Consider the following 27,347-nt stretch of genomic DNA (forward strand, 5'->3'; position numbering starts at 1 on the left):
ATTTTTAAGTTTCAGATGGCATACAGTGTAAATAGAAAGGAAAATATTTATATATTAAATTTTTTATAATATATATGTATTTATTGGATTTAAATATAAAATCGAAATAAATAAATGTAAATATTTGTATTATTTTGTCCATTCTTGCTATTTTTTTTATGCATGTGTGTGTGAATATATATTAAAATATACAAAAATATATTGTTAAAAATATTTTTTTTAAATATGCCAAAAGTGGCATTTGCATTATCATTGCCAGATCGAGAAAGAGAATTCTGCTTCGAACAATAAGACAAACCTTTACTGTCATTCACTAAAAGAAGCCAAATCAGAGTTCAGCTGACACTGCAATGGGCTGCAATGACCTCTGACCTCTCTGAGCCAGACACTGGAGCTGTGATTGATAACCCCATTACAGAGCGAGAGAAACCTCTCACACAAAGTGTGCTTCACCACGAAGCATTCGAGCAGATAAAGCAGCATCAAACTCTAACTGGTGTTTAGTAAAAAGACAAAACTCTTCTTCATGTTTATGATCACATGGTCACTGCACGTGATTCATTTCACCATGCAAGTTCACATTTTGGTTTAAAATGTACTTAAAATTAACATTACAAAACTTGTGTGCTGTTATTTCTTTGGTGGAACCTGCACACAGTTTTTTTTCTGTCAAGAGCTAAAAAAAGACAAAAGCTACATTAAAGTAGTCCTTATGACTTGAATGCTATATATTTGACATTTTCTAAAATTATACAATAAATTCACAGCAAAGTCACAGTAAAAATTTCCTCTCCACCAATATCACATAAACGCACCACAGGCTTGATTAATATCATGCGATAACCAATGGCTTAGATGAAGGAGAAAAACAAAAACTAACCAAAGAGATTTTTATACTCACAGAAAAAAGGTACAAAAGCTGTCATCAGTTCCTTTTCGAGAACATCTCATTAACACCTAAAAAATGCACATTAGCACCATAATGTACAGATGTGCATATTAGTACCTTGTAATAATATTGCTCCAGAGACAGATTTTGTACCTTTTTTTCTAACAGTGTGGGTATTGAGAACAGGGATAGTCTAGAAACAATGGAGCAAATGCAGCAATAAGGTAAATAAAGAGTCATTTAATAAGTGCATTTATTGACAGTACAGTTAAGCCTATGACACACAGCGCAACTTTTTCAGTCGAATCGAATGCATTTGGAAAGTAAGTAGTAGTGCGCTTACTTAAAAGCATTTTTAAAATTAGTGAATTTTATCCAATGAAGCCAATAAAAACCATAGAGAAAGTAATATATATAGTCATCAATTCATATGGGGAAAATATGTAGTTTATATATAGTCATTCATTCCTCAACATATGTAAAAAAAAATATAGTTTATATACATAATAGAGATGTGTGTATGCATGTGTTTTGAATATATTTGACTAACTTAACTAGTTGAAAACATATATAAAAACTCCAATGTATTGAGAAAAAATAAGTTTATACTGAACAGAGATATAAATAGAGATATAACAATAATAATACATCTTAGAAAAGAAAGAAGCCTTTAAAACAAACGTTAATGCAAATAGGAAGCCCTGACAGTCCTGTAAGTGTCAGATGAAGAAATAAGAAAACAACAAGTGCACCTACACATCCTACACACCAACTGGAGAGTGCAAACACTATATATACACCACAGCCTCTGTGCCAACCTCATATGACTCCACTTTACCAATGCTGTGTTCACTATTCAGCTAAACAGAAGAAAACCATTATACAGCAGACAATTTACTGTACACTACAGGTCATTAAGATTTGTTTTAATTCATTTTGTTCAGCAAGGATGCATTCAATTGATCAAAGATGTTTACAGTTACAGAAAATTCTCAAATAAAAGCTGTGCTTTTGAACTTTCAATTCATTAATGAATCCTGAAAAATTAAATATATAATAGTTTCCACAAAAACATGAAGCAGCACAACTGTTTTTCGACACTGATAATAATCAGAAATGTTTCTTGAACAGCAAATCATCATATTTTAATGATTTCTGAAGATCATGTGACACTGAAGACTGGAGGAATGATGCTGAAAATACAGCTGTGCATCACAGAAATAAATTACAGTTTACAATGCATTCAAATAGAAAGCAGTTATTTAAATTGTAATAATATTAAACTAATTTTTCAAATAAGTGTGGCCTTAGGAGCTTAGGAGACTTTTTAAAAAAAACATTTAAAAATGCAGGCATCATATTACTCTTCATACTCAATGATGTGATAATAATTGAAACACCTAGTTAAAGATTTGAACAAACTCATAAGCCTGTATTCATCTTAATCTACTTTCATTAAAGAAACAATATCCAGAATGCCAGGATGCTAGCAACAGAATGACAATATGCCTAGAACAGCTCAGAACACCTTTGCAACCGCATAGTATCACCCGACAACCACACACAACAGCTTATAAGGTGCACAGGCAAGCAAAAATTTTTATTCTTTCTCTATTTATTTACTAATGTCCCTTATGGGATGTGTTCTTCAAACGGTGGATGTACGTACAGTAGATAATCTATGAATAGCAGACAGGCTGTCATTGCTTCTCTTATAGCTCAGTTCACAGACACAAGATGAGTTGGTCCAGGTGTTTAATAAGACATGAGATAACATCAGGAGACAGTGAGTGCACCAATGCCACCCTCCTGTGGTCAAACAGCAGTATGACAAGAGCCAAAGACAGATCTGAGCACACTTTCTTTCCAAGTTTAGTTTAAACTGTTCATTTTCAATCCTTACATATCTTCATACGTAGCTAATAACTCTTATTGAAACCTAGAAATGATGTACAATGCACTTTTTGAAGAGCACAGGTTAACTAGAAGTGATTTACTCACACTCACATTCTTCCGAACCTTTATGCAATTATATATCTTTTTTTATATACAATTAGAGTTGTAAAATATTAATTATTCATTTAATGATCAGTGTTGTTATTGAAGCTAAAACTAGTAAAAACATTTTCAGAAACTGAACAAAAATGTAAATATAAAAACTTGTGAAAAAAAAGTGTTAAAAAACTTCAATTACATTTTTATTGAAAATATTGTCTTGCAAATTAATAAATCAAGTTTAAGTCGCAGTACTAAAATTACTAAAACTAAAATTGGAAATAAAAATAAATGAAAGTTAAATAGAAATAGAACAAATAAAAAACTAAACTAATAAATAATATTAGATATTAAATATAATATAAATAACATTATAAAAACTAAATAAAAATAATAACTAAGTTAAAACTACAACTATGTCAAGAGTAACAAAATAACTAAAATCTAAACTAAAATAAAAAAATATATAACATTTAAATTCATATAAATAATGAAAAATAAAAGCTAAATTAAAACTGATAAAATAACAAGAGTAACAATATTACTAACATTTAAAGTAAAATTTTAATGAAAACTAAAAATAAATATAAGAATTAAAAATATAAAATATATATTGTGTAATATTAATAATACTGAAATATCACTGGACCATTACAGAAATTTACTAAAAAACAATATTACTAATACCTAAAATTAAAATAAAACTAAATTAAAGCTAAAAGGAAAAATTGAAATTTAAAAAAACTAAAACTAAAATCTAATTACAAAATAATAAAATAATACTGAAATAACACTGGAATGCTACAGAGAACATTGCTCATTAAAGATATAGACATCCAGACATAAGAAGGCCTTTTACAGCAACAATGTTCATCAACAACTGATCATCTGAATGTATACATTTCTGGAAATCCATCCATTTGCCATTTATCTAACACCATCCATCTGTTATGTGACTTAATACAATAATTCATAATTTGGGGGAGCCCTCCACTCTCTCACTATCTGATGGCTCTGCTAATGTAATTAAAGTGAGATGATCACGTCTGCATGGCACTCCAGATGGCATCGCTCAGAACGCTTGTAGATCGTGGCCAGTGCTGACAGGGCATTTATGTATTCGGCTAACAAATATCCAACATGAGTTGATGTATTCTCAATCTTCACATCAAATTTAAGAAGACAAATTATGCTTTGCATGCATGCAAATTACAATCTCCATACATTTATATTGATTAAACCTTAATATAATGGGGAAAAAATGGTGCAAACATTCACAATCTACATTTACTGCTAGTAAAGCTTTGGGCTCTGTTTACCTGGTAATCCTGCTTAAGAATGAACTGTGGGCTTCATTACAGCAATCTCATTAATTATCTGTGAGATCTGGGGCATCAGAGATCAGAGCTTTCACTGTTTGTCCTCACTCACTGTCTATGAGATTTTCTCTGAGAGCCTCCATCAGTGTTGCTGCAAAACACAATCACAATCTCTCTTTCACACTCAAACACACCAACTTATTATCACAGGGTTTTAACTGTGCATTGCAGATCGTCTTGATAAAAGAGCAAAATATAAAAATATTACCAAAATATTACCAAAATACTATTATAAATTACCAAATGTTTAATATGAGCAGCTTTTGGGCAGTTGCTCATATTAAAACAACAACATTTATATTCAATGGCACAATCATACTGCAACTACAGATTTTGTCATGCATAAAGACACAATTTGTAATGTAAAAAAAAAATATATATATATAATATATATATATATTAAATGTTAGCCTGAATGCACTGTAAGTCGCTTTGGATAAAAGCGTCTGCTAAATGCATAAATTTAATTTTCTTTTAATTTTACGTAAAATATTATCTGAAAAATATCAGATGTATTATTTATTTATTATATTACATGTATATTATAATATTATATTATTATTAACATGTTATTTGTGTAATGCGTTTATTATTTGTGGAAATCTGATTTAGATTATTTGTTAATTTTAAGCATGTTATTTATTTATTTATCTATTTTTATTTATTTATTTATTTTTACTTCCATATAGATCAAATAAAGGATCATAATATCAATCATCTGATTTATCACGACTGTACTATAGCTATAATCACCAGAATTCTTTAACTAAGGCCTGCTAAGATTAAATAGATTTTTAAACATGAGATGAATCAGCATGCATTGGCTTACCCTTTTAATTCTTGCATACTAAAGTATCCCCCCACCCCCTCAACCACCGCCTCGGTTTCAGTCACTGAGATAGCAGTTGCTGGGGACCCCTAAACCACTTTGGCAAATTAAGGAAAAATGTGTCGTTTAAAATGGATTAACTCACTAACGGGGATGTCAACAGTCCAGTCGTGAGCGGCTACGACAGACAGAAGAGGAACCAGTGGCGTATATCTTTCCGAACAGCAGCGTCTGTCTCTATCTGTGTGAAGTGTATTTGTTTGGGTAAGAGAGACGTCGATTAGCATTAGCACTGTTAGCTTCGCTGCTGCTTTTGCCTGCCGCTGCCGAGCTTTCGCGCTATTCCCGCCGCATTCCCTCTCGCTCCGCCCCGCTGCGCTCTCACGCGCCGCCGAGGCTCCTGCGGCCTTCCTATACGCCTGCTGCTAGCGCTGGGTCATGAAAAGCTGCTTTTGTCCGAAAAGGAAGGACGCAGTGCATTTTACAGTTAAGTCAATGTGTGGGGTTTAATGGTTGAAATGTTAATGTGTTTTGCAAAGATGTCGAGAAGAATAAGTAATAATGAGGAGAATTGGCTTTGCTTGTTAGCTCGGCTAGGCTAAGTAGTGTAGAATCTCTATGGGGTCTCCTAGCAACCTGCCGATTTAATGCTAACGGCTAAAATTGGGCTTCAGCCAAATGATAAAACGCGAATATTATTTATTCTTGTCATGGACTCAAGATAATATAACAACATCAGGATGGTTCAAATGAGCTGAGAATCGTTCAGAAGTGTGATAAATGTTGGGTAGTTAGTGTTATTGTGAAAAACTACTTTATGAAATACTACTTGTGTCTAACATAATGTAAACAAAAGCGGAAATATTTTAAGATTATGGAGTATAGAGTATTATTATGGTAATTAATTGCATTTTAATTTATGCAGAATTGCTTGAAGGACCGTCTTAAAAAAACACTTATTTAATCTATGTTAATTAAATTTATTCAATGATTCATAGCGTTTATTGTTATATTCCCAGTTTCCCTGAGCAATGAAATTATTTATTTATCTATTTTCATATGCTGTATTAATTTTAAGCATGCACCATATTAGATTTATACATTTATCAGATTTGATATGCGATATTCAGATATTTTTCAATTCATTTCCTTTTGTTTTGAAACAAGACCAAGTCTCTCCTGTGCAAAAATTATAGACCAATTATTTTTTTATTTTGGTTCGTTTTGAGCAAGAACTTATTTGTAAGAACTAAAACATGATATTAATCTTCTTTTATTTTGGTTATTAAAGTACATTAAAAGCTTTGAAAATAACTATAATGAAATCAATCTCTGCGCTTTTTTTTTTATTATTTGTTGTTGTTGATCAGACAGATGCAGTTAAAACCTTAACATTTTATTTGTGGATTTAACATTAACATATGGTCTAAAGCAAAAGAGCTATAATAATAATAATAATAATAATAATCTTATATTGGTCCTTGTATTACATTTTTTATAATACATAAAAAGCATGTATACAGATTTATTCATTTATATGTTAAATTATTTAATTTACAGGTATGTTTGTGATTTTTATTTATAAAGCTATAGCTTCTGACTGTTAAATCAAAACCGACTTGTGATTTTATCACATCAATTACTGCTCGATTTATACAGAAACGCAACTATCCTAATATTATTTGTGTATTTATTGGCTGATTTCAATAGCTTTACAATAATGTAAAAATGTTACAATTTTCTACCATGATAGGGCTCTATAAAATGTTTTATTTTATTATTATTTTATCAGGAATTATGTGTTGTGTGCTTTATTTTTATGATATGTTATGATTTAATAAAATATTTTTTTTTCAAAAATGATAATAGCCAAATGAAGGCATAAAACATGACAAATTTGATTAATCTTTTAAAATCAAATGAAAATTAAACAATTACTTTTTATTTTTCGGCCAACTAAGTGCTGCACAACAGGAATATACAGTAACAGTTAACAGTGAGTAAGAAAAAATGATGCCATTCATTCGCCCACAGACATGCAGAACATGCAGATTTTATATCTAAATTGTATTTTTAAGTTTTTATATGCATAGACACTAGTCTGTATCTCTTTGATTCAGTGTACATCATTACTTTTTAATGTAGAATCTAAAATTCCAAATTCGGTGACTTTCCGCATTATACAGTAAATTCAGTTTTTATGACTAGATTAAGATCATAAGCCCCTAAATTGAATTGACAGCATAAATGCAGTGGTGCTCCAGTTGAGTGAAGCATCTGTGAACTGGCCCTGACTTCTCTTACCCTGGCTCTGGGCCATCCTTATTGTTGAGCCCTGAAATATCTTCCAGACGGTGTGTTGGCAGTGCCAGCATCTGTGCCAGTCTTCCTGGGAGATGAGTGATATGAAAGCAGTTCTACTCCTGATGCTCATGTTTCAGGAAGGATGCATGCATTCTTTATGATAATTGCTTTGGTGTGCATTTGTTTATTAAGATTCTGACCTAGCCAGTTGAAAGACCAGTTTCCACCTGCATGAATTTTGTATCATTTTGATTCATCAGGTAGGCCTTTCCATTTAGCCTGTCATTTTCTTTTGATTTATCAGGTAGGTCTACACCATTCCTTTCAATCCAGTCAAAATGTCTTATTTGGACTGAGCTCAGTTTGATCAACTGTGGTGTTTTTTAATCAAGGCTTTTCAATCCGATTGAGACATCAGTTCAATTATAAACTGATTATTTCTGCATGTAAACATAGCTATTTTCACGTACATTGCATGGGCTTTACATAAAGACTTTGTATTCCGTTTGGCCTATCAGTCTGATTATAAACTGAATGTTAGGTTGCCTGTAATTGTAGACACTGTGCATTTCACTGCTGATTCTGGTTGTCCTAGGAAGCCTTGGCTATTAAACAGGTTTGGAGGCCTGATGTGCACACCAGTACAGCACAGCTTCCAAAACACCGTGCTGCTTTGCTGACCAGCATTGCTGACTGTATAAATCACATCATAAAGAAATGCTTCATATATCAGAATATCAATGTGTTATGAATGCATAACTGGCTCAATAATAAATGGATGTTGGAAGCCTTCCACCATTTACCTCTTTCCTTTGCTGGATTCTGGAACCCTCTTTCAGATCCGGACAAGATTAAGATTCAAATCGTTTGAAAAAGTAAAATTTAAAATTTAAAATTTCTATATGTAATATGCCTCCAGAAGCTTTAAATCTGAAATCCAAGAGTTTAAATCTGAGAATCAGAGCTTTTTACCTAGGCCCCTTTCGCGCTGCACGTTGGTCTCGGAAAATTGCCGGATTACCTTTTGTGTGAACACAAACACGTCCTGGGATTGATTCTGGGATCGATTCCGGGTTGGGGTCCTAGTAACATTGCCGTGTTTAGTCCCAGAATGAGCTCTGTGTGAACAAAAGGCAGAACTAATGTTGTAAAGGGTGTGTCGTAATGATGATGCACATTATCGTGCGACTCTTTTACCGAGTGTTTTGAAAGCAAATCAACATTCGTGATGAATAAATATGTGCAAACTGTAATGAAGCAGAGATCGTTCGCCAGCTCAAGTGAAAGTTAACGTGCCTAGCGTTTTCGACTCCTACATTACACGTCACATCCTAATGCACAGATTCTAGGAAATCACTGACAGTGTGAATGAACCAAAATCTAACAATCCGGAAACAATTTCCGGGAAACATTACCCGTGTATTATCTGGAATCTCAGTGTAAAAGGGGCTTTAAATTGATACATTTTTTCCCAACCTGGCAACCATGCCAGTTAACCATGATTGTGCAGCCCTACATCGTCCCATCTTCATTGAGGTTAAACCTTTAGATTTGTCTGGCTCAAAACAGCCTTTTTGGGGTAAAAGCAGACAAGTGAAAAGAGATGTGTGAAATCTTGTCGTTCAGTCATCAGTCATCAGTCATGTTATGGAGTCTTTATTCACCTCAGAAACTAACCTAGAATATACAGTTTTCTTTTCTGTGAGAACTGCATTCCCTCCCTCAGTCTATTCCTGTTTGGTTTTCTCACTGTCGACTCCAGGGATCATCATGTCACACCTCTTTTTTAACTCTCTCTCTTGGCTCTGGCAGAGTTCTCACATGCTCAGAGTTTGATCTCGCTCTCTTTCTTCTCCGCTGTCTGCTGTTTGCCTTGCTGCAGGCTGCTTCCATGCGTACCCGTGATGTGACACAGCTTCTTTGTGGCTTTTTTTGGAGATTGCAGAGGGCAGGCCCGGTTGCCAAGGAGCCTCCAAAAGCTCTTAACTCAATCCAAAAGACTGCTTTTCATTTGTATTCAACTACACAACTCTTCAGATGCTCAAGAAGAACAAACAATGACTCCAAATCAGTTGGTTTGTGACGTGTCTCCTGATAAAAGCCAACACAAATGATGTGTCTGTAGTGTTCATCACACACCCAGTGTTTCCTCAGCTCTGTTTAATCTGTTAATATGTGGTAGACATGCAGTTTTCCCTTTTTACCCACAAGACTGTTTAGATTTTAGAGGAATGTTGAGTTCTTGATCATTATGTGCTTTCGGATGTTCTGGAAGTGTGCGCACTTATCTCAAAGTGAATAAATAGACTTCATTATCCAAATCTAGCTAATTGTAATGATCTTGGAATTGAGATTTTCTTTCCTTGATGTAGTCAGTGTGTTAGATTATAGGAATAGTTGATAAGTAAAGGCTTGCTCGACTGACTCAGTTTTTTATCCCCACTCTCTTGTGCTTTTCCCACTAGACTCGTTTTCTGTTCTCCAGAACATTGTTCTTTGTTCAAAGTCAAACTTGTCTTGTACACGGTGACTTGGTTTCATTTGTCAGTTTGTCTAGATGTTTTGGTGGTGCTATCATGTTTTATTCTGCTTTGAGATGTCGCACTGAGATATATTTGTGTATCAGCTTGTGTAAATGTGAATATTACAGTAAATCTATTCTCACAAATTAAGGTACAACTGATGTCACAGGGGTGGTATCTTTTCAAAATGAACTCTTTTGTACCTTATTTGCTTCTAAAAGGTGCATATGGGACCCTGGACCACAAAACCAGTCATAACGTTCAGTTGTTCTAAAAGATAAGCTTTCCGTTGATGTATGGTTTGTTAGGATTGGACAATATTTGGCAGAGATAAAACTATTTGAAAATCTGGAATCTGAGGGTGCAAAAAAATCAAATACTGAGAAAATAATCTTTAAAGTGGTCCAAATGAAGTTCTTAGCAATGCATATTTCCAATCAAAAATTACGTTTTTATATATTTACAGTAGGAAATTTACAAAATATCTTCATGTAACATGATCTTTACTTAATATCCTAATGATTTTTGGCATAAAAGAAAATCTATAATTTTGACCCATCCAATGTATTTTTGGCTATTGCTACAAATATACCCCAGCGACCTACACTTTACCTGCAATTGTAAATTCAAGTTATGAAACTTTAAACTTAACAGCTTTACATTTTTGTATTGATTGCATGGCAGTAGCAACTTAAGAGTTCACAGATAGTAATGATTTCACTTCTAATTGTTCTCAAATGAGACCTATCTCTTTTGCAGTCTCTGCTATTTAAATGTGCAGGTATAATCTTACAGTTTCTTTAAAGGTATAATGACACTTGCACATTTTACTGAAAAATGGAAATCCCCAGTTCATGCTTATGGGATATTCTGAGTTGGAAACTATAACCAAGAGAGGTGGAGTCTAACAAAGAATAAATTCATCTGCTTTTCTAGACCAAACAAACACTGATGTTCTTTCAAGGGGCTTCATGTTTAGCGTGTAAAAGTTTGAATGCTCCTGTCTCCTCAGAGTTCCTCCATGATGCCTGAGGTGCGGGACCTTTCAGACGCCCTGCCAGAGATGCCCATGGACCCGATCACTGGCGTAGGGGTTGTGGCCTCGAGAAACAGAGCTCCCACCGGCTATGATGTGGTGAGTATCTGATACAGTACACTCATACAGATAATGAAGATAGTGTAGAAAGTGGATCAGGAAGTAAAACTCTTTGTTCCTCCGAAGCATTTGTTAAGAAATGACATCTGTTAGGAAGTTCTTCTAGTTCCTTTGGGGTATGGGTTAGTTTCTAGTATGCTGTTTCTACATGAGAAGCTTTGGCAGTGTTTGAAAACCTAGTCGGCTGCCCACCTAGACAGTATTTCGGTCATTGATTAATATTAGTTTTTCCATGTGTCACAGTGATGGTTTACATGGTGCCTTTATTCATTTAGCAGATGTTTTTATCCAAATCAACTTGCGAATGAGGAAAACTTTGGGGTCAGTTAAGATTCCATTTTTTAAAATTAAAAAAATTAGTAATTAGTAATACAATTTAGAATTCTACAACGGTACATTAAATTATTCAAAAGTGACTGTAAATACACAAATGGAATGCTGTTCTTTTTAACTTTATATTTGTCCAAGAATAATGCTATATATGTGTATGTATGTATACATAGACACACAGACAAACACTGAGACACAAAATTTAACAACAGCAAATGAGATGGACACACATAAGCTGATGTTGCATAATCCTTTCTCAGCCACACGTGATTAGGTTTAAACACAATGTTTATTAATTTACAAGGCTGTTTTTCGGTTGACACAAGGCAAACGAACACTATGGTTAATTCAGGCAAGCAGTGCAATGTTCTAATAATGGTCAAAAACCTGCTAAATAACCAGGATCAGTGTATCACCACCCTAAAATGTTTTCAAACACTGTCATTCCATCAATGTGCAAAACCGCTATGTCTATGTTATATTTCAGGCTTATGTGGTACTTGGTCTACACTCATTGGTAAAATAGACTTATTTTAGGGCTTTAGCATGGCAGGCCTTGTGGAATTGTTGATATGTAATACAAGAATGAAGTTGGATATATTCCACTGGGGTTTTAGAGTTGGTATCAACAAAGAGGCCTGTAGATCCGCTCACAAACCCTGTTGATTTCAATTGCAGAAAACCCCTGATCACGGTGGCCTCAGTTCAATGGCGTTCACTGGAGAAACATGATCTGTATGTGGTGCACTTGTTTTACCAGCAGCTGACTTTTAAATGCATAAAGCTTTGCAAGCAAGATCTGTGTCATAATTTCACCAGAAAGGTGAAAGGGAACAGGAAGACGTCTTTAAAAAAGTGTTTGCGTACAGTATCAATGTTTAGCTCTGTTGTAACATCTGCTTTATTTTGTAAGGTCTCCCAGAGACAGTTTTTCCAAAACCTTTTGGGCAAATGCCACAGGATAGTTTCATGATTAATGATGCACCTCGTTAATAGCCCTATATGAACGTCACTTCACCACCTAGAAAGTACACCTATGATCACAGGCCAAGTGCTGAAGATTTTTGCCATTAAAACATTTCTGCGCCATTGCATTTGCATGTTTTTTGGTAGGAGCTCACGCCTGATCTGGATGTACTCTGGCAACAGAAGAGGCAGTGGGGTTGTTGTGTTTCCTTTGGCCGTCACAGTCATTGTCGTCACTCCAGCACAGAGCTTAACAATGCTTCCTGTGTGGATTGTGGAGTGTGTGAAAGCAGGGTCTGTTGATAACACCCATTCCAACCCCAAAACGTCTTCTCAAATCACAGAAACACTGCAGTCTACATGCAAAGCATCAGATGGAGAGAGTAATCTGTTTGTTCCAGAAATAACAGTGACGTTCTGTCTGTTTAGTATCAAACTATAGAAGTCCGAGGTTTGACCCTTGGACAACCTCTAAAGTCTGAGCTCTTCACTGACTGTATTGACTCATCACTTATCAAATATGCTTCCAAGTTGGCTTTTAATGGATTCAAATTAATTAGGTTTAAACAGTTAAATGTCTTCAAAAATAGGGTTCTTGGCCTGTGCATCACTAATTATTAATTTAGTCAATTAATGGTGCTTTTAAAGCCAAGTATAATGATATTAACAGCAACAATAATAATGTTACAATTATAATTGAATATAATAATAAATGTTATTGTTATACTCTGTTTTAAAAAACACCATTAATTAGCCAAATTTAATTTGAAATAAAAATTAACAAAAACATTTCTTGTAGTGATGCAAAAGACAGGCCTAGAATTATTAGTATTTGCATTGTGTCAAGAACAATCTGAGTTCACATGGGAAATGTCACAAATTTCCTTACATTCCAGTTACTTAGAAATAGTGCAGAATATGAAATGTTACCTATTAATCTAGCAGCTCAGTGTTCAGTGGTGTTTGTGGAGCAGCTCGTGGGAAGCCATGGCACGACTGTTTGTGTGGGCAGCACAAGCCGTTAATTGAGCAGTCATGTGTGTTGACTTCTGTTGAGATGGACATCAGACCGATTCTCAGTTCTCTCAAAAATTGTGTTTATCTGCTTACCCCCATGGCATCCAAGCTAGCTAATCACGGATAAAACATACAAAAACCAAAAAAAACATACACAAAACCAAATTAAACCATGTAGTTTGTGACGATACATTGATGTGTAAAGACACAATATGATCAGTCTGTGCAAGAAACTGAACCGTATTTATATAGTTTTTTACCTCTGATTCACGCAATGTACAAACTTTACAAGGAGGCGTGTGAGGCGGCTTCTTCTTCTTGCTTTTTGGTGAATCGCAGACTTATAAGTGCATTACTGACCACCTGTCTCTCAAGTGGACCATTGACTCTCCTAATTGAGATTGTTGATAGTGTAAATGGTCCATTTGAGAGATAGGTGGGGGTACTGCTATTATAAGTCTGTGATCTGCCATAAAGCAAGAAGTAGAAGAAGCCTCCTCATGCATCTGCTGCTGAGAACACACTCAGGAGAGTTTGAACAGTTCGTACATTTCTATAATATAAATACTGTTTAGTTTCTTGCACAGACTGATCATTTTGTGTCTTTACACATCAGTATATCGTAACGAGCCGCAGGGTTTAATTTGGTTATGTTTATTGTATATTTTAGCCGTGATTCCCATCCACTTACATTATTAGACTGATTGACTGCAACTGTTTCTGTTTAAAATCTACTGAAGAAACAAAGGCACCTACATCTTGGATGCCCTGGGGGCAAGCAAATAAACATAACATTTTCATTTTTGGGTGAACTATCCTTTTAATGTGAATTAATGTTTTGGGATGAATTGGCTGCCATACTGCATTATTTATTAGTTTTTTCTTTAAGACATTCTTTACTCAGACAAACTAAATGAATCAAACAATTGACCTTCTGCAAATGGGGAAAAAAGAAACTCTTTTATTATGCATAATCAAATCAAATCTTTTTATTATTTTTTAGATTGCACAAACCACGGATGGGATCGATGCAGACTTGTGGAAAGACGGCCTGTTCAAATCCAAGGTGACCCGCTATCTGTGCTTCACCAGGGCTTTCTCCAAAGAGAACGTGAGTCATCTCTTCAGCTCTTATTCAGATAATTTAGGTTTCTTTGAAGTATGGTAACATTTTACAAATTGATATTTCTAATCCTAGATGCTGATTCGTTAATACAGCATTGCTGTGATGCTTCTAGATGGTGGAAGCTTAATAATTTTGAATTAAAATATACCCTTTATATTTTCTTATTTTTTTATTTTTGTTAGATCTTTTTATTTTTATATTATTTACATTTGATTTAAATGTGATTATTTTTTCATTTCATTGCATTGTATTTCATTTAATTGCATTGCATTTTATTGCATTGCAATTCATTGCATTTCATTTAATTGCATTGCATTGCTTAAGGCTCTTGAGACATGCCTTACAACACACTGTACTACTGAGCTACTTCAGTCTGGCCAAAAAGGTGGATGACCATTTACAAGGTCCAGACCATGTTCATGCTGTGTTTATATAATGTAACATGTTGTTGGAGTTGACGAGCTCTCAGTAATGTGTCACAGGATCTCATCTATTTGTTTTTTATATACAATTTCTTTTTGTTCTTGCAAACAAAGCTGTTTCCGCTTGTGTTGTCCCTGCGGTGTTTAGCCTCATTCTTCTTTCTGGGACAAACCTCCAGTGGAAAGAACTTGAAAACCATGTTTATGGTGTTATTTTTTTCCCCGCTTGAATGTTTAGTAGTTCAATAGCTGTTGTTTATTGTAAATCACTGTTTCGATGAAGTCATACAGCAGAGCATTTTGACAATAAATAAACAAGTAAATCTTTTGGGGAGAAAAACACCGAACATCATGTACTAAATTGATGCATTTGCATCCATAATGATCAAATGACTGTCAGTGTTTGACATCAACACTAGTGTCTTGAACTGCACTTACAAATGACAGCATAGTCACCTTTATTTATAAAGCACTTTATACAATACAGATTGTGCCAAACAAATAGTTTATGCAGTTCCTTTTCAGTATAAAATATGCTGTTTGGAAAGTTTTATTGTAAGAGTTAGACAGGGTGGAAATTGGTTGCACAAAATCGAATGACTTTTAATGACTAATGACTCTTTTTTTGGTACAAGTAGAAACCAGGAGTAACATTGTTTTGATTATTATTGTTATTATACATAGTTATAATGTTAAATCCCAAAGCATGCAATCATGGGCACTGGAAGAGATTTTGTCTGTTCACATTGCCCTATATATGTCTCTCCACAGAGTCATTTAGGTAATGTGCTTGTAGACATGAAGCTCATCGACATCAAGGACACGCTGCCTGTGGGATTCATTCCCATTCAGGAAACTGTGGACACACGTAAGCACCACATGAATCTCCTCTCGTTCGTTTACAGCTGCGTTCTCCAGCTATTTCAGTTGAAATGCATCTTTAAAACTATATTTTCTTAGTTTTTCCTAACTTGATTTATATTGTTACAGCTAAAATATACCAGTGGCATTCCAGATCAGAGTAAAAAGGAGTTTGTTTTCCGCTAATGTATTTGTTTTTAGACACGCAGCCTGATATGTGGCGTTTTAAAAGGTTGTGGATTTGGTTTCTATCTCATGTTAGATAATTAATCAATGATCCAGTCTATTTGCTCTTTCTATTGTGAACTCCGTCTCCCTTTCACTTTCTTTAACATGCCCTGTTCTTCTCTTTCTCTCTTCAGAGGAGCCGGCCTTCAGGAAGAGGAGGTTATGTATTAAGTTCATCCCGAGAGACTCCACTGAAGCTGCCATCTGTGATATCCGTATCTTAGGACGCTCTAAACAAGCACCGCCACAGTATACATTCATAGGGTCAGTTAGACTCTATACACAACAACTTAAAACATAGATTGTCTTACCATTATTTAACAATGTTAATATGAGATATAAAATGAGAAAATTAAAAGTATTCTGCAGGTGGGCACTGAGATATATCAAATATTATTTATATTTGGGATGATTATTTATAGTGGACGACCGATATGGATTTTTTGACTGCTGATATCTTGGAAAGCAGAGGCCGATATAAAGCCAATATAACCTTGAAAACATCGGCCAAGCAGAAAAACTTATTTGGTCAATGCCGATATTTGAAAAATGCCAACAATCGGCCGATATATCGGTCGACCACTAATCTTTTTTTTTTTTTTTTTTTACAATATGAAATTCAACAACATTAGGAACCTCAATGTTACCTAAAAGCTTTATATTTGGTCAGTGAAGTTATCAAAGGAATTCTCCATGGCATGTAGCATGAATTTAAATGTTTTCAAGTGTGTGTAGATATTATATTTATTATATGTACTATATTGAGTTCATTTTTAATCATTTATGTTTTTACTTCTGGCCTTAAACATTTCTAATCTAACTTTGGAAAAAGAAATGTCTTTGCATTTAGAAGTCATAATGTTTTAAAACATGCAGATATCCTGAAATTATATTAAAAAAAAACCCTTTCAGAGCAGTATTCAGCTTCTTTAATATAGTGTCATGAGGCTGAAATCTGTATGTTTTGATGTGTCTTTCTCAACCTGCGGTCTCTGAATCACTGGCTGTACAAAGCGCTTGCTGTCTTTATTGATATTATATTATAATATTATTTCCTCCCAGAGAGCTGAACAATATGGGGATCTGGTATCGTATGGGAAAGGTGCCCCGGACCCAGGACTCTTCACCTGTACAGAACAACACCAATAACATCCAGAGCGTCACCAACAACTCCACTCCTGCACCAGTCTTGCCCAAGTACGTGTTTGTGAAGGCTCAAAATCTGAGGAAGTGTGAACCGCATTTGTTGTGACAGCTGCAGAATTGAAAGAGCCAGTGAGAGAAACCGAGAGAAGGAAGAGAAAGGCGGAAGGGAAAAACACTTTGTTAATAAGCAGGTCCAGCTTAGCATTCCTTATATTCTGGAATAAACGAGCTGTGGTCTGTCAGGAATTCCCATATAGTTCACAGCAGAGCTTGTAGTCATGCTTACAGGCCAAAGATTCATTTCACTGGCTGAAACAGAAGTCAGCGTAGCAATTTACTCTTCTCACACAAAGAGTGTTCTTCAAGAAGAGTCTCTTCTGCTCACCAAGGCTGCATTTATTTGATCAAAAATAGAGTAAAAACTGATTCAATTCAAAGTAACTTTTCTATTTTTGTGGTGCAAAGCTGAATTTTCAGCAGCTTCAGTGTCACATGATCCCTCAGTATTCATTCTAGGCTGATTTTAGAAAAACATTTCTTATTGTTGAAAACGGTTTTGCTACTTAAAATGTTAGTAGAAAAAGTGGTATATTTTTGGGGAGATTCTTTGATGAACATAAAGGGGGAAAAACAGCATTTATTTGAAATTATAATTTTTTTAACATTTGAAAAGTCTTTATTGTCATGTTTAAACAGTTTAATGCATCCTCACTGAATAAAAGTATTAATAAAAATAAGCAAAAAAAAAAAAAGAAAACCTGTTTTCCATGATATAACCAGAATAATGAAACAGTATAACAGTGTTTTCACATGTAAAATGTGCACGCTTTCTCACATACTTAATGTTTACGGGTTTGCTTGTGTCTCAGGGTTTTGTGCGCCCTGAGCATTTTTCCGACACAAATGGGAAGTGTCTGTTCCAGCTGTTTCCCTTTCATGGTTTCCTCTCTGTCTGTCTTGATACTGTCCGTCTGTAATCTTATTATATATAACAGGATACAACTGCAGTGAAGTCACATAACCAAACATGCATTTCAATGAGGGAGTGACCGTCTCGGTCTGTGGCCCCGAACACTTGTCTGGACTCTTTCTCACAGTGTTGCACAACAACACAAGGGTTGTAAAAGTAGAAAAATAGAGATTAATCAGTTGATGACTGTGTGAACTACACCAGTCTATGGATGTTAGCCAGTCATAACAGCTGCTATCAAAATCTAAATTATCTTGGAAACCTAGATTTAGTGCAAGAAACCTAGACCAGCATAATTGAACTTCTCGTTCCTCTATTGGACAGTAAGATTTATTTATTTTTCTTTGAAAGAAATTCAGACTTTTATTCTGTAAGGATGCATTAAACTGATCAGATGTGGCATTTGTGATCAAATAAATGCTGTTCTTTCACTTTCTATTTATTAAAGAGTCCTGAAAAATGCCGAAATTATGGTTTCAACAAAGATATGAAGCAGCACAACTGTTTTCAACACTGATAATAATCAGAAATGTTTCTTAAGCAGCACATCAGTATATGAGAATGATTTCTGAAGATCATGTGACACTGAAGACTGGAGGAATGATGCAGAAAATACAGGTTTTATCACAGGAATAAACTATATTTTAAATTAAATTTACAAAGTAAAGCTATTTTAATAATATTTCACAATATTACTGTTTTACTGTGTTTCTGATCAAATAAATACATCCGTGGTGAACAGAAGAGAGAGACTTTTTTCCAAAACATTGTGAAAAATTTTACAGACCGCAAACTTTTGAACAGGAAATATTTGAATGCTTTTGTAAAACCACTTTCATTCCAGCCAGCTGTCTTTACCACCTCACAAAAGGAGAATATCAGCAGCCCAAGACAACCAAATTTGATTCATATACAGTTGTTCTGTTCCTCATGATGTGTGGAGTTTCCCTTGGAGAACATGTACAGTACATAATGAAAACATCAGCTGGGTAGAGCATGTGTCATGTGTGCGGTGACTTATTATAAATACATATAAAAATATATTCATTTAGTTATTTTATTTTTTGATAATTAAAATAAAAATAAAAACTAAGTACTTTTAGAATTTTTGACTTGGTAATTAATTGAAATAAAACAAGATGAAGTACTAAAATTCCAAACTGAAATAAACTATAGCATCCTTTTAAAAAACTAATTAAATAACAAAATTACTGAAACTTAAAAAAAAAAAAAAAACCTAAATGGAAAATTTACGTTTATTCAAAATATATATATGTATATATGTATGTGTATATATATGTATATATGTATATGTATATATATATATGTATATATGTATGTATATATATATATATATATATATATATATATATATATATATAAAAACACTGGTTCGTGTTCAAAAACTATGGAAGCACGTTTCTGCCACTGAATAAAAAATAAAACAAGGTAATTGCGAGTTCATATCCGACAATTCTAACTTTTTTTCTCAGAATTACTAGTTATAAAGTCAGTTACCAGATATAAACTTGCAATTCAGAGAAAAAAAATTCCTGCAATTCTGACTTTATAACTCACAATTCTGACGAAAAAAAGAAAACTCGCAATTGGGAGTTATAAATCCAAATTTATGAAGATATGAGATATGAACTGAGAAAAAAGTAATAATTGTGTAATTTTTTAACTAGTGTGATTTTTTTTTTTTTTCAAAAAGTCGCCATTACCTTTTTTTATGTTTATTTTTTAAATCAGTGTTATTTTTACTTTTTCTTGCCATTAAATTTTTCAATGACCAAAGACATTTTTCTAAACTGGTTTAATTTAGCAAGCTGTCTAACAGCTAAAGCAAAGCACGCTGTTTGGTGTTCTATTTAAAGAACCGCAGCTAAAAATATCAAAACCATTTTTGACATTCTTAGAGCACAATTGCTAAAAATAAAGCTTAATTAAAAAAATCAATCTGTATTTAAAGGTTCTAGCATCATTGGGCGAACAGTTTGTTTTATTAGGATGTAGACCTCATCATGCAGCCTGTGAGATGGAAGTATCACAGTTTGCACGTCAGTTGACAGATTGCCAGCTGTGATGACACACAAACCAAACCGCTGTGATAATAGTGAAGTCTGAGAAGGAAGATGTGTTGAATATTTATTTGGTTAAGTGGTAATTGTTTTCCATTTGTGTTTCTTCGCAGGCACATATCCATGACCCTGCCGGCATGTTTCAGAAAAAGCACAACCAGACCAGACTTTGAACACCAGAACTCTAACCTCTATGCCATCTCTGGTGCGAGAACCGCACAAAACACACCTGACCCAAACTGAGCACCTTCACATCCCCCTCAATATCGCATCAGCACTAACCAAAACACAAATGAGTGACAAAGGAAGCCAGTCTTAGAATTTGACCTGCTTTTACAAATGAAATGAATCGTCAGTTTATTATAAATGAGTAAAAAATAAATAAGTGTGTACTCCGTCAGTTTACTCTCCAAGTTTAAATTACAAAAAGTAAACCCTTATCCAAGTATCTATTAAATATATCAGCTACTTAAACTACTATTTCAAAGTTTGGGGTCAGATATGTATTATTAATTATTAATAATTCTAATTCAGCAAAGATGCATTTAATTGATCAAAAGTGACAGGGATGTCATTTATAATGTTACAGAAATTGTATACATTTAAAAATGTAATTTTTTTTTATTATTTATTGTTTTTTTTTAGATTTTAAATTGGGTTCTATTAATCAAAGAATCCTGAAAAAGACGAAAATATGAAGTAGCACAACTGTTTTCAACATTAATAAGCAGTAAATCAGAATATAATTCTGATTTCTGAAGATCATGTGACGATGAAGACTGGAGTAATGATGCTGAAAATACAGCTTTGATCACAGGAATAAATTGCATTTTACTATATATTACAATAAAAAAAGTCATTTTAAATTATAATAATATTTCAGTATTTTTACTGTATATTTGATCAAATGAATGCAGCCGTGGTGAGCATATGTGACTTATTTCAAAAGCATTAAAAATGCTCCCCGGTCCCCAAACTGCTGAACAGTATAGTATTGTAATATTGTATTGTTATATTTAGCATCTGTAGAATGCTTGACATGAGAGAACACCTCACATTTGTTGGTTACCTCTGCATGTAATAAATCCCGTCAGCATCCGTGTGGTTTCATGGCTGCTGTGATTAGGGATGTAATAATAAACCCTTCTGGAGGAGGAATCTGTTCCAGATGGTGTTCAGTGATGAGTCAGAATATACCTCTCCTTCTGTTCTGAGCTCTCCTTTCTTACCACACCTTGTTTTCTTGTCACATTCATGGAAAAAATGTCTCTTTTTAGTTTTAGTCGATGCTTTAATACAAGGCAACTTACAGATAAGCTCATTTTTATTTTGTAGATTGTTAATGGTTTCTCAACATTTTTTGGCTTTTTGTGCAAGGCAAAATATATTATGTGTGGTGCACTCTGGTTCATACTGACTTTTTGACCTTTCAGCTATGGATGGAGTGCCTTTCATGATTTCGGAGAAGTTTGCTTGTGCCTCCAGTGATGTGAGTCTGTTTTCAACCAATCATATGCTTCAAATGAACTCTTGCACAGTCTGTAGGCCACAGAGATCAAACTGTACTGTTAGATGTAGATTGCATCTTAATAATGCATTAAAACTAGCACATGAACTGCTCTGGATATTGAGGAGGATGTTGTGTTGTTTCAGTTGCAGCAGGTGGATCTAATGGGCATCAGAATCAAATCACTTGCAGAGATCGAGAAGGAGGTGAGAACATAGTTTCAACTGACAAGCGCTAGTTTGTTTGCTGCTTTTGTTTCCACGCAAACAGATATTTTCAGCCGTATTTTAATGCAAAAATGCATTTTCATATTACATTTTCCAAATGTTATATTATAATGCCAAAATGTATTTTCATATAACATTTTCCAGTTGTTATATTTTAATGCAACAATGCATTTTCATTTTGCTTTTCATATAACTTTACAACTACTTTATTTACGTTAAACCTGATTGGATAAAGATATCCACTACATGCAAATCAGTTGAAGTAGTATTAATTGTCCTATTATCCATAGTCAATTATAATTATACTATTACATTAAATATTGCATTATAATTATATCAAAGATAAAAGAACCATAACAAGGATATTAACTATAACCATAAGGTTTTAAAAATAGTTAGCATTATAGTTTTTAGTCTTGGTGTGAAATACCTTGATGTACTATATTTTTTTGGTGGAAGACTGGTTTATTGTGGTTATTATTAATAATAAGTTTAATTATTCATTGGACATTGATGTGTTTTTTTTTTAAATGGGCAAAATTAAAAGATGCAGGTTATTAAAATGAATAATTGTTACTGATTATAATGGATGTTTAAAAGGTGTAAATAAAGAGATATTTCAGTAGAGTTTCAGATCAGATCTCAATATTTTGTGTCTGTCATGAATGTGTATCATTCTCATGATGCTCAGTAAACAAACCTGGGCTTATTATAGTTAATTAAAATGAAAAATGTCATAAAATAAATTACCTCTAATAATAAATTACTGTTAAGTAAAATAAAATAAAATGTAAAAAAGCTTCAACTTATTTTAAGATAGTTGCCAATGCAGAATTTCTCTTTTTTTTTTGTACTAAAATAGCTAAAACTTATATATAAAAAGCTATATAGACATATTTAAAATAATAATAATAATAATGAAAACAAAAAATTCAATTGAACAAAAACTATAATAGTATAATGATTGTTTAGTATCAGTCATAACATAATTTTATATATTGACCTAATTTTTATTTGGGCTATAATTAGTTTTGAATAAATTCTATTATGTTGAATTCAGCTTTAGTTGCTGCAGTACCCGTATGTTTAGCTGTTTTTGACTGATCCACTAGAGGTCAGTGTTAGCTCTGAAACTCTCTCTCAGGTGGTGTTTAACTCTTTCTGTCTGTGTCTGTGTGTGTGTGTGTGTGTGTGTGTGTGTGTGTGTGTGTGTGTGTGTGTGTGTGTGTGTGTGTGTGTGTGTGTGTCAGTATGAATACAGTTTCCGGACGGAGCACAGCGCCGCGGCCCGACTGCCGCCCAGTCCCACCAGAACATCTCTGGGCTCCGAGGCCTAACGCTCACAACCTCTGAAGAGACTCCTCCAACTCTCTCAAAGTACACCGGAAACCCACAAAACCAACTGTGACAATTTCGAAAGAGGGAAAAATAACGATATTGGTTTAGTTTTTATTTTATTTTAAAATTAACAAATATTTAATATGGCCAAGTTCGTTTTTCAATGCTACTTTTTCATTAAGAGCTTTGGACATCGAACGACGGTGATCAAATCAAAACCACTTCTGTGTTTCTTTTGTGTTGCGTCTGACTTATTCTGGCTGCTGCACCGGAAAGACTTTCTGAAGGGTCACGCTTGGACAAACCCTTAAGAAATCACATTTGAGCCCCAAAGTCTGCATTCATGCGTCAAGTGCACAAGATTTTTATTTTCTTCTGCACCTTCAGTTTTATTTAGATGGCATCGACTGCATGACTTTGTTCCTTTGTTTGGAAATGGAGCCCAGTTCCCTGCACTGTTACAGGACTTCTGAAACATTTCAATTTAATTGTGTTTGTCTGGAGAAACGAGATTAGAACAAAAACCCTTCGCCTCTGAACAAACCCTTGTACATATACGAGCGCTGAATCAGGATTACCTTGATTTGGAGTTGAGTGTTTTCCTTTTGTCTTTGTGACGTTCTTCCTGAATTGATCTGTCACTGCTCAGTTTTACTCTTTCAGTCTCATGTTACGATCTTTGATGGTGCTCAAGCAGAGGGATGTTGTTTCTTCAAGTCCGTTCGTGGCTTCTAACATTTATGGTGATTTTTTTTTTTTTTTTTACTTTTTTTATTTAAACAAGTTAATATTTCCACAGGCATATTTCACCCCAAGATTCAAAGAAAAAATAAGAAATTGAATTTTGCATAAAGAAAAAAACTAATATTTTTAAGTCATAAAGAATTTTCATGAAATTTTAAACCTATTTTCCACAAAAAAACTCATTACTGTAATTCGTCTTAAATTCTATAAAACGGATACCACGAGTACAAATAATGTGCTATTTTTCCATTTCTCATTTATTCAACTTTTGATAATGCTTAAAGCCTTTATGTATAATATATTATGATGGTATTCAGATTGTGTGTTGTAATGGATTATATTTTTTCATAAATAATTGTAACCAACTTTAAAATGATACACTTGGAGGTTTGTCATCTATTTTGATGCATTATACTTTCTGAAAGTGTAAAAATAAAGTATTATAAGGTTACAATTATTCATGACATAATTATAATAAGTGAATGCATTAAATTTAGTTTTATAATGCATTATATTTAAAAATTTTAAAGTGATACCAGACATTTTTATTGCATTACAGTAATAGAAAATTTGGGGTAAATGTGCTTAATTCTATTGAAAATGTAAAAATGCATATGGAAAAAAGCAAAATCCAATTTCTAATTTCTTTCTGATTTTCAGGGTGAGCTGAACATTTCTTGACAGTTTTATGAGATTCAGCTGAATATCCAGAACAAATGTTTTTGTTAGTTGAGTTTTAGTAACCCATGCAGTCCAGAAGCAGCTCACACGGTCAAGGTTTGAGTCATGTGATTGGCTCTGTGTGCCACTGCTGCTTTCTTGATATGCTGATTATTATTGATGAACGTACAGTGTTAGTATTTCTGCCGAAACAACCCTCTCGGGTGAAAGTGTTCAGCTTGGAAACAGCAAGTGTTTGGGTGATTAAAGACAGCAGTCCTTTCAGATGCTTTGACATCTTCACTGTGAGACTTTGAGCAGTCACTCAGATAATGTTCAAGCAGCTACATTGTTACATTTCCTAACCACTATGTTGACTTTTATTATGTTGGATCTTAGTTGTACTTTTTTTTTTTATTATTACCACAAATTTGATTGTTTTTTTTAATTATTATTCTGAGGCAGTCAGTAGCTTCAGACTTTCAAAACTGATTTTAATTAGCAAGCTTTTTTTTATTATTATTATCATTGTTATTTCTACTGAATATAATTTACAATCCAAGATTAGGTCTAATTTGTCTGGAAAACCAATCCCAGGTTTATAGATCTAGGAACAAAAATTATAGTTTAACATTACATAAATGACATGCTGACGAATGCAATATTTTATTTCCTTCATTTATTTAACTCGAGCCCCTATAGGAATGCATGCAGCATTATCTATTTTCTCATAATTAAAATGAAGATTTAATTTGCCATTTCATAGTACTCTTTCATTTAATTATTTAATGATTTTCTATGAAGACTAATTTAAATGTTTAGAAATGTAGCTAGCATGTTTCCCCAATATATTTTTAAGGTTATGTTGAATAGTTGAGTTTGTGGAGTTACCAGGTTGGACACAAATACAATAAAACATGTTTAGTTACTGCTCTGCGTGAATAAACTCCTGTTCATGATTTTACTAACCGTTTAATGTGTATCGTCCAGTTCATCGTTGTGACTCTAGAAGAACCTGCTGTGTTTTTGTTATTTGCATTGACAGCTGATTTGAATTTGTGTGTGTGTATACAGTAAATGGAATTGCCATTTTTGAATGCTGGTTGAATTTTGTTCTGTTATTTTATAAAATTACCATAAACTCTTAATGCAAAAAGAAGTTTGTCGCCAAATGTCCATATTTGTGATGCTCGAAAAAAGCTCCACCTGAAATCTCTTTGTAACAAAGTCATTTTCTGGCAGCTTAAAAAGAGTTTATTTCTTCATCAGAGAAATTTAGTGTTGCATCACTTGCTCACCAATGGATGCTCTGTTGTGAATGGGTGCCGTCAGAATTAGAGTCCAAACAGCTGATACAAACATCACAATAATCCACAAGTATTTCGTTTTTCAAGATTTTCATTTTTGGGTGATCCAGTCCTTAGGCCATCAACAGTCTTAGGCAGAATGTAATCTCAAATGCATTGCATGGTAAGGGCAAACGGGATGGTTTTGCCACACAGTTATTCATGTTTACTGGAAGTCTGTTTCTGTTTTGTGTTCACAAACGCTCTGAGCTTCCTGTGGCCGTTTGGCAAGTTAATTTATTTAGATCCAACATGCGTCAAGACTTAAAGCATAAAATCCCCTCAAATGCTGCAGATGGTTTTGGGCAATGTGTTACTGTTTGTGTGGCTTTTAATGTCTTTTTAAGAGAATAAGAAGTTTAACAAGATGCACAGCAAAGCATGTTTAAAGACATCGAGTGAGCATTTAAGAAACCCCACAAAGGCTATTTAATTTTCTCTTTAAATCGAGACATCTTGCTTCTGCATGGTTCATACTTCACTTTTAGTCGTAAGATGTAGGTTAAGTGTGCATGCATCTCTTTTACATAATTTACAGAATAGTTCCTTGCATTATATCAGTTTTTTTCCAGGTTTAATAATGCTATGTGGTTTTGAGATGTACATGTTTGTTTTTTAATTTCTACTACATGAAAAATATCATGTAAGACGTTCTGCATAAATCTTAACTAAACCCTGAAGAGCTGGATTCACATCCAAATCAGTATCTGTAGGTCATCTGACATAGATCAATTTATTGCAGAATTCATTTGATCATTTGAGTTATTCAGAGCCAAGGGCTTTGGGAAGATCATAATGGTGAAGGACAGACTGCATTGACCAGTAATTGAGGTTACTTCTTTAAGAAAATTGTCAAAATGTGAAAGACTTAGCATTATGGGTAACAATGTCCTTGACTTGAACTACTGTATTCCCTCTGAACACTTCTGAAGTCTAGTTCTCCCGTCATGGAAAGAAAGTTGGGCTAAGTTCCTAGCAGACGTTTACAGCGCAAGGACCTCCCAGACGAATCAGCCTCTGAAGCTTGTGTCATTTCTGCTTTGACAGAGTCTTTTGAAGGCTGTTTTTCCATTAGCTTTACAGGAACCTTTGCCACAGGACAATAAAACAAATAAGGGTGTAAAAAATGAAGCTAAACCATGAAAGAGAGAGAGAGAGAGAGATCAGCAAAGAGATCTCATCAAATGTAATATACAGTAAATCTAGTCTCATCTGAACTCTCTTAACCTTTAGAACTCAGGGTGACAAAAATGGCAAATCAAGATTTTAATAGGTTATACTGAATTTAAAGACAAATGCAGTCT

At 33.9% G+C, this 27,347-nt stretch overlaps 1 protein-coding gene across 2 annotated transcripts; it reads left to right on the forward strand.

Annotated features, from left to right (window-relative positions):
* Positions 1-5,124: 5,124 nt before the first annotated feature.
* LOC128014870 (multivesicular body subunit 12B-like) lies at positions 5,125-25,794 on the forward strand. 2 transcript variants are annotated; one of them, XM_052598561.1, is made up of 10 exons: positions 5,125-5,578; positions 10,931-11,053; positions 14,391-14,498; positions 15,707-15,803; positions 16,159-16,288; positions 17,087-17,221; positions 20,335-20,426; positions 21,655-21,710; positions 21,875-21,934; positions 23,206-25,794. In XM_052598561.1, the coding sequence occupies exons 1-10, from the start codon at positions 5,531-5,533 to the stop codon at positions 23,290-23,292; spliced, it is 936 nt and encodes a 311-aa protein (XP_052454521.1). In that variant the 5' UTR covers positions 5,125-5,530; the 3' UTR covers positions 23,293-25,794. The 2 variants fall into 2 exon arrangements, with proteins under 2 accessions (XP_052454521.1, XP_052454522.1); XM_052598562.1 differs by having other exon boundaries at positions 5,126-5,356.
* The last annotated feature ends 1,553 nt before the right edge of the window (positions 25,795-27,347 follow it).

The sequence above is a fragment of the Carassius gibelio genome, chromosome A5 (assembly GCF_023724105.1).
Source record: "Carassius gibelio isolate Cgi1373 ecotype wild population from Czech Republic chromosome A5, carGib1.2-hapl.c, whole genome shotgun sequence".
NCBI classification, from domain to species: domain Eukaryota; kingdom Metazoa; phylum Chordata; class Actinopteri; order Cypriniformes; family Cyprinidae; genus Carassius; species Carassius gibelio.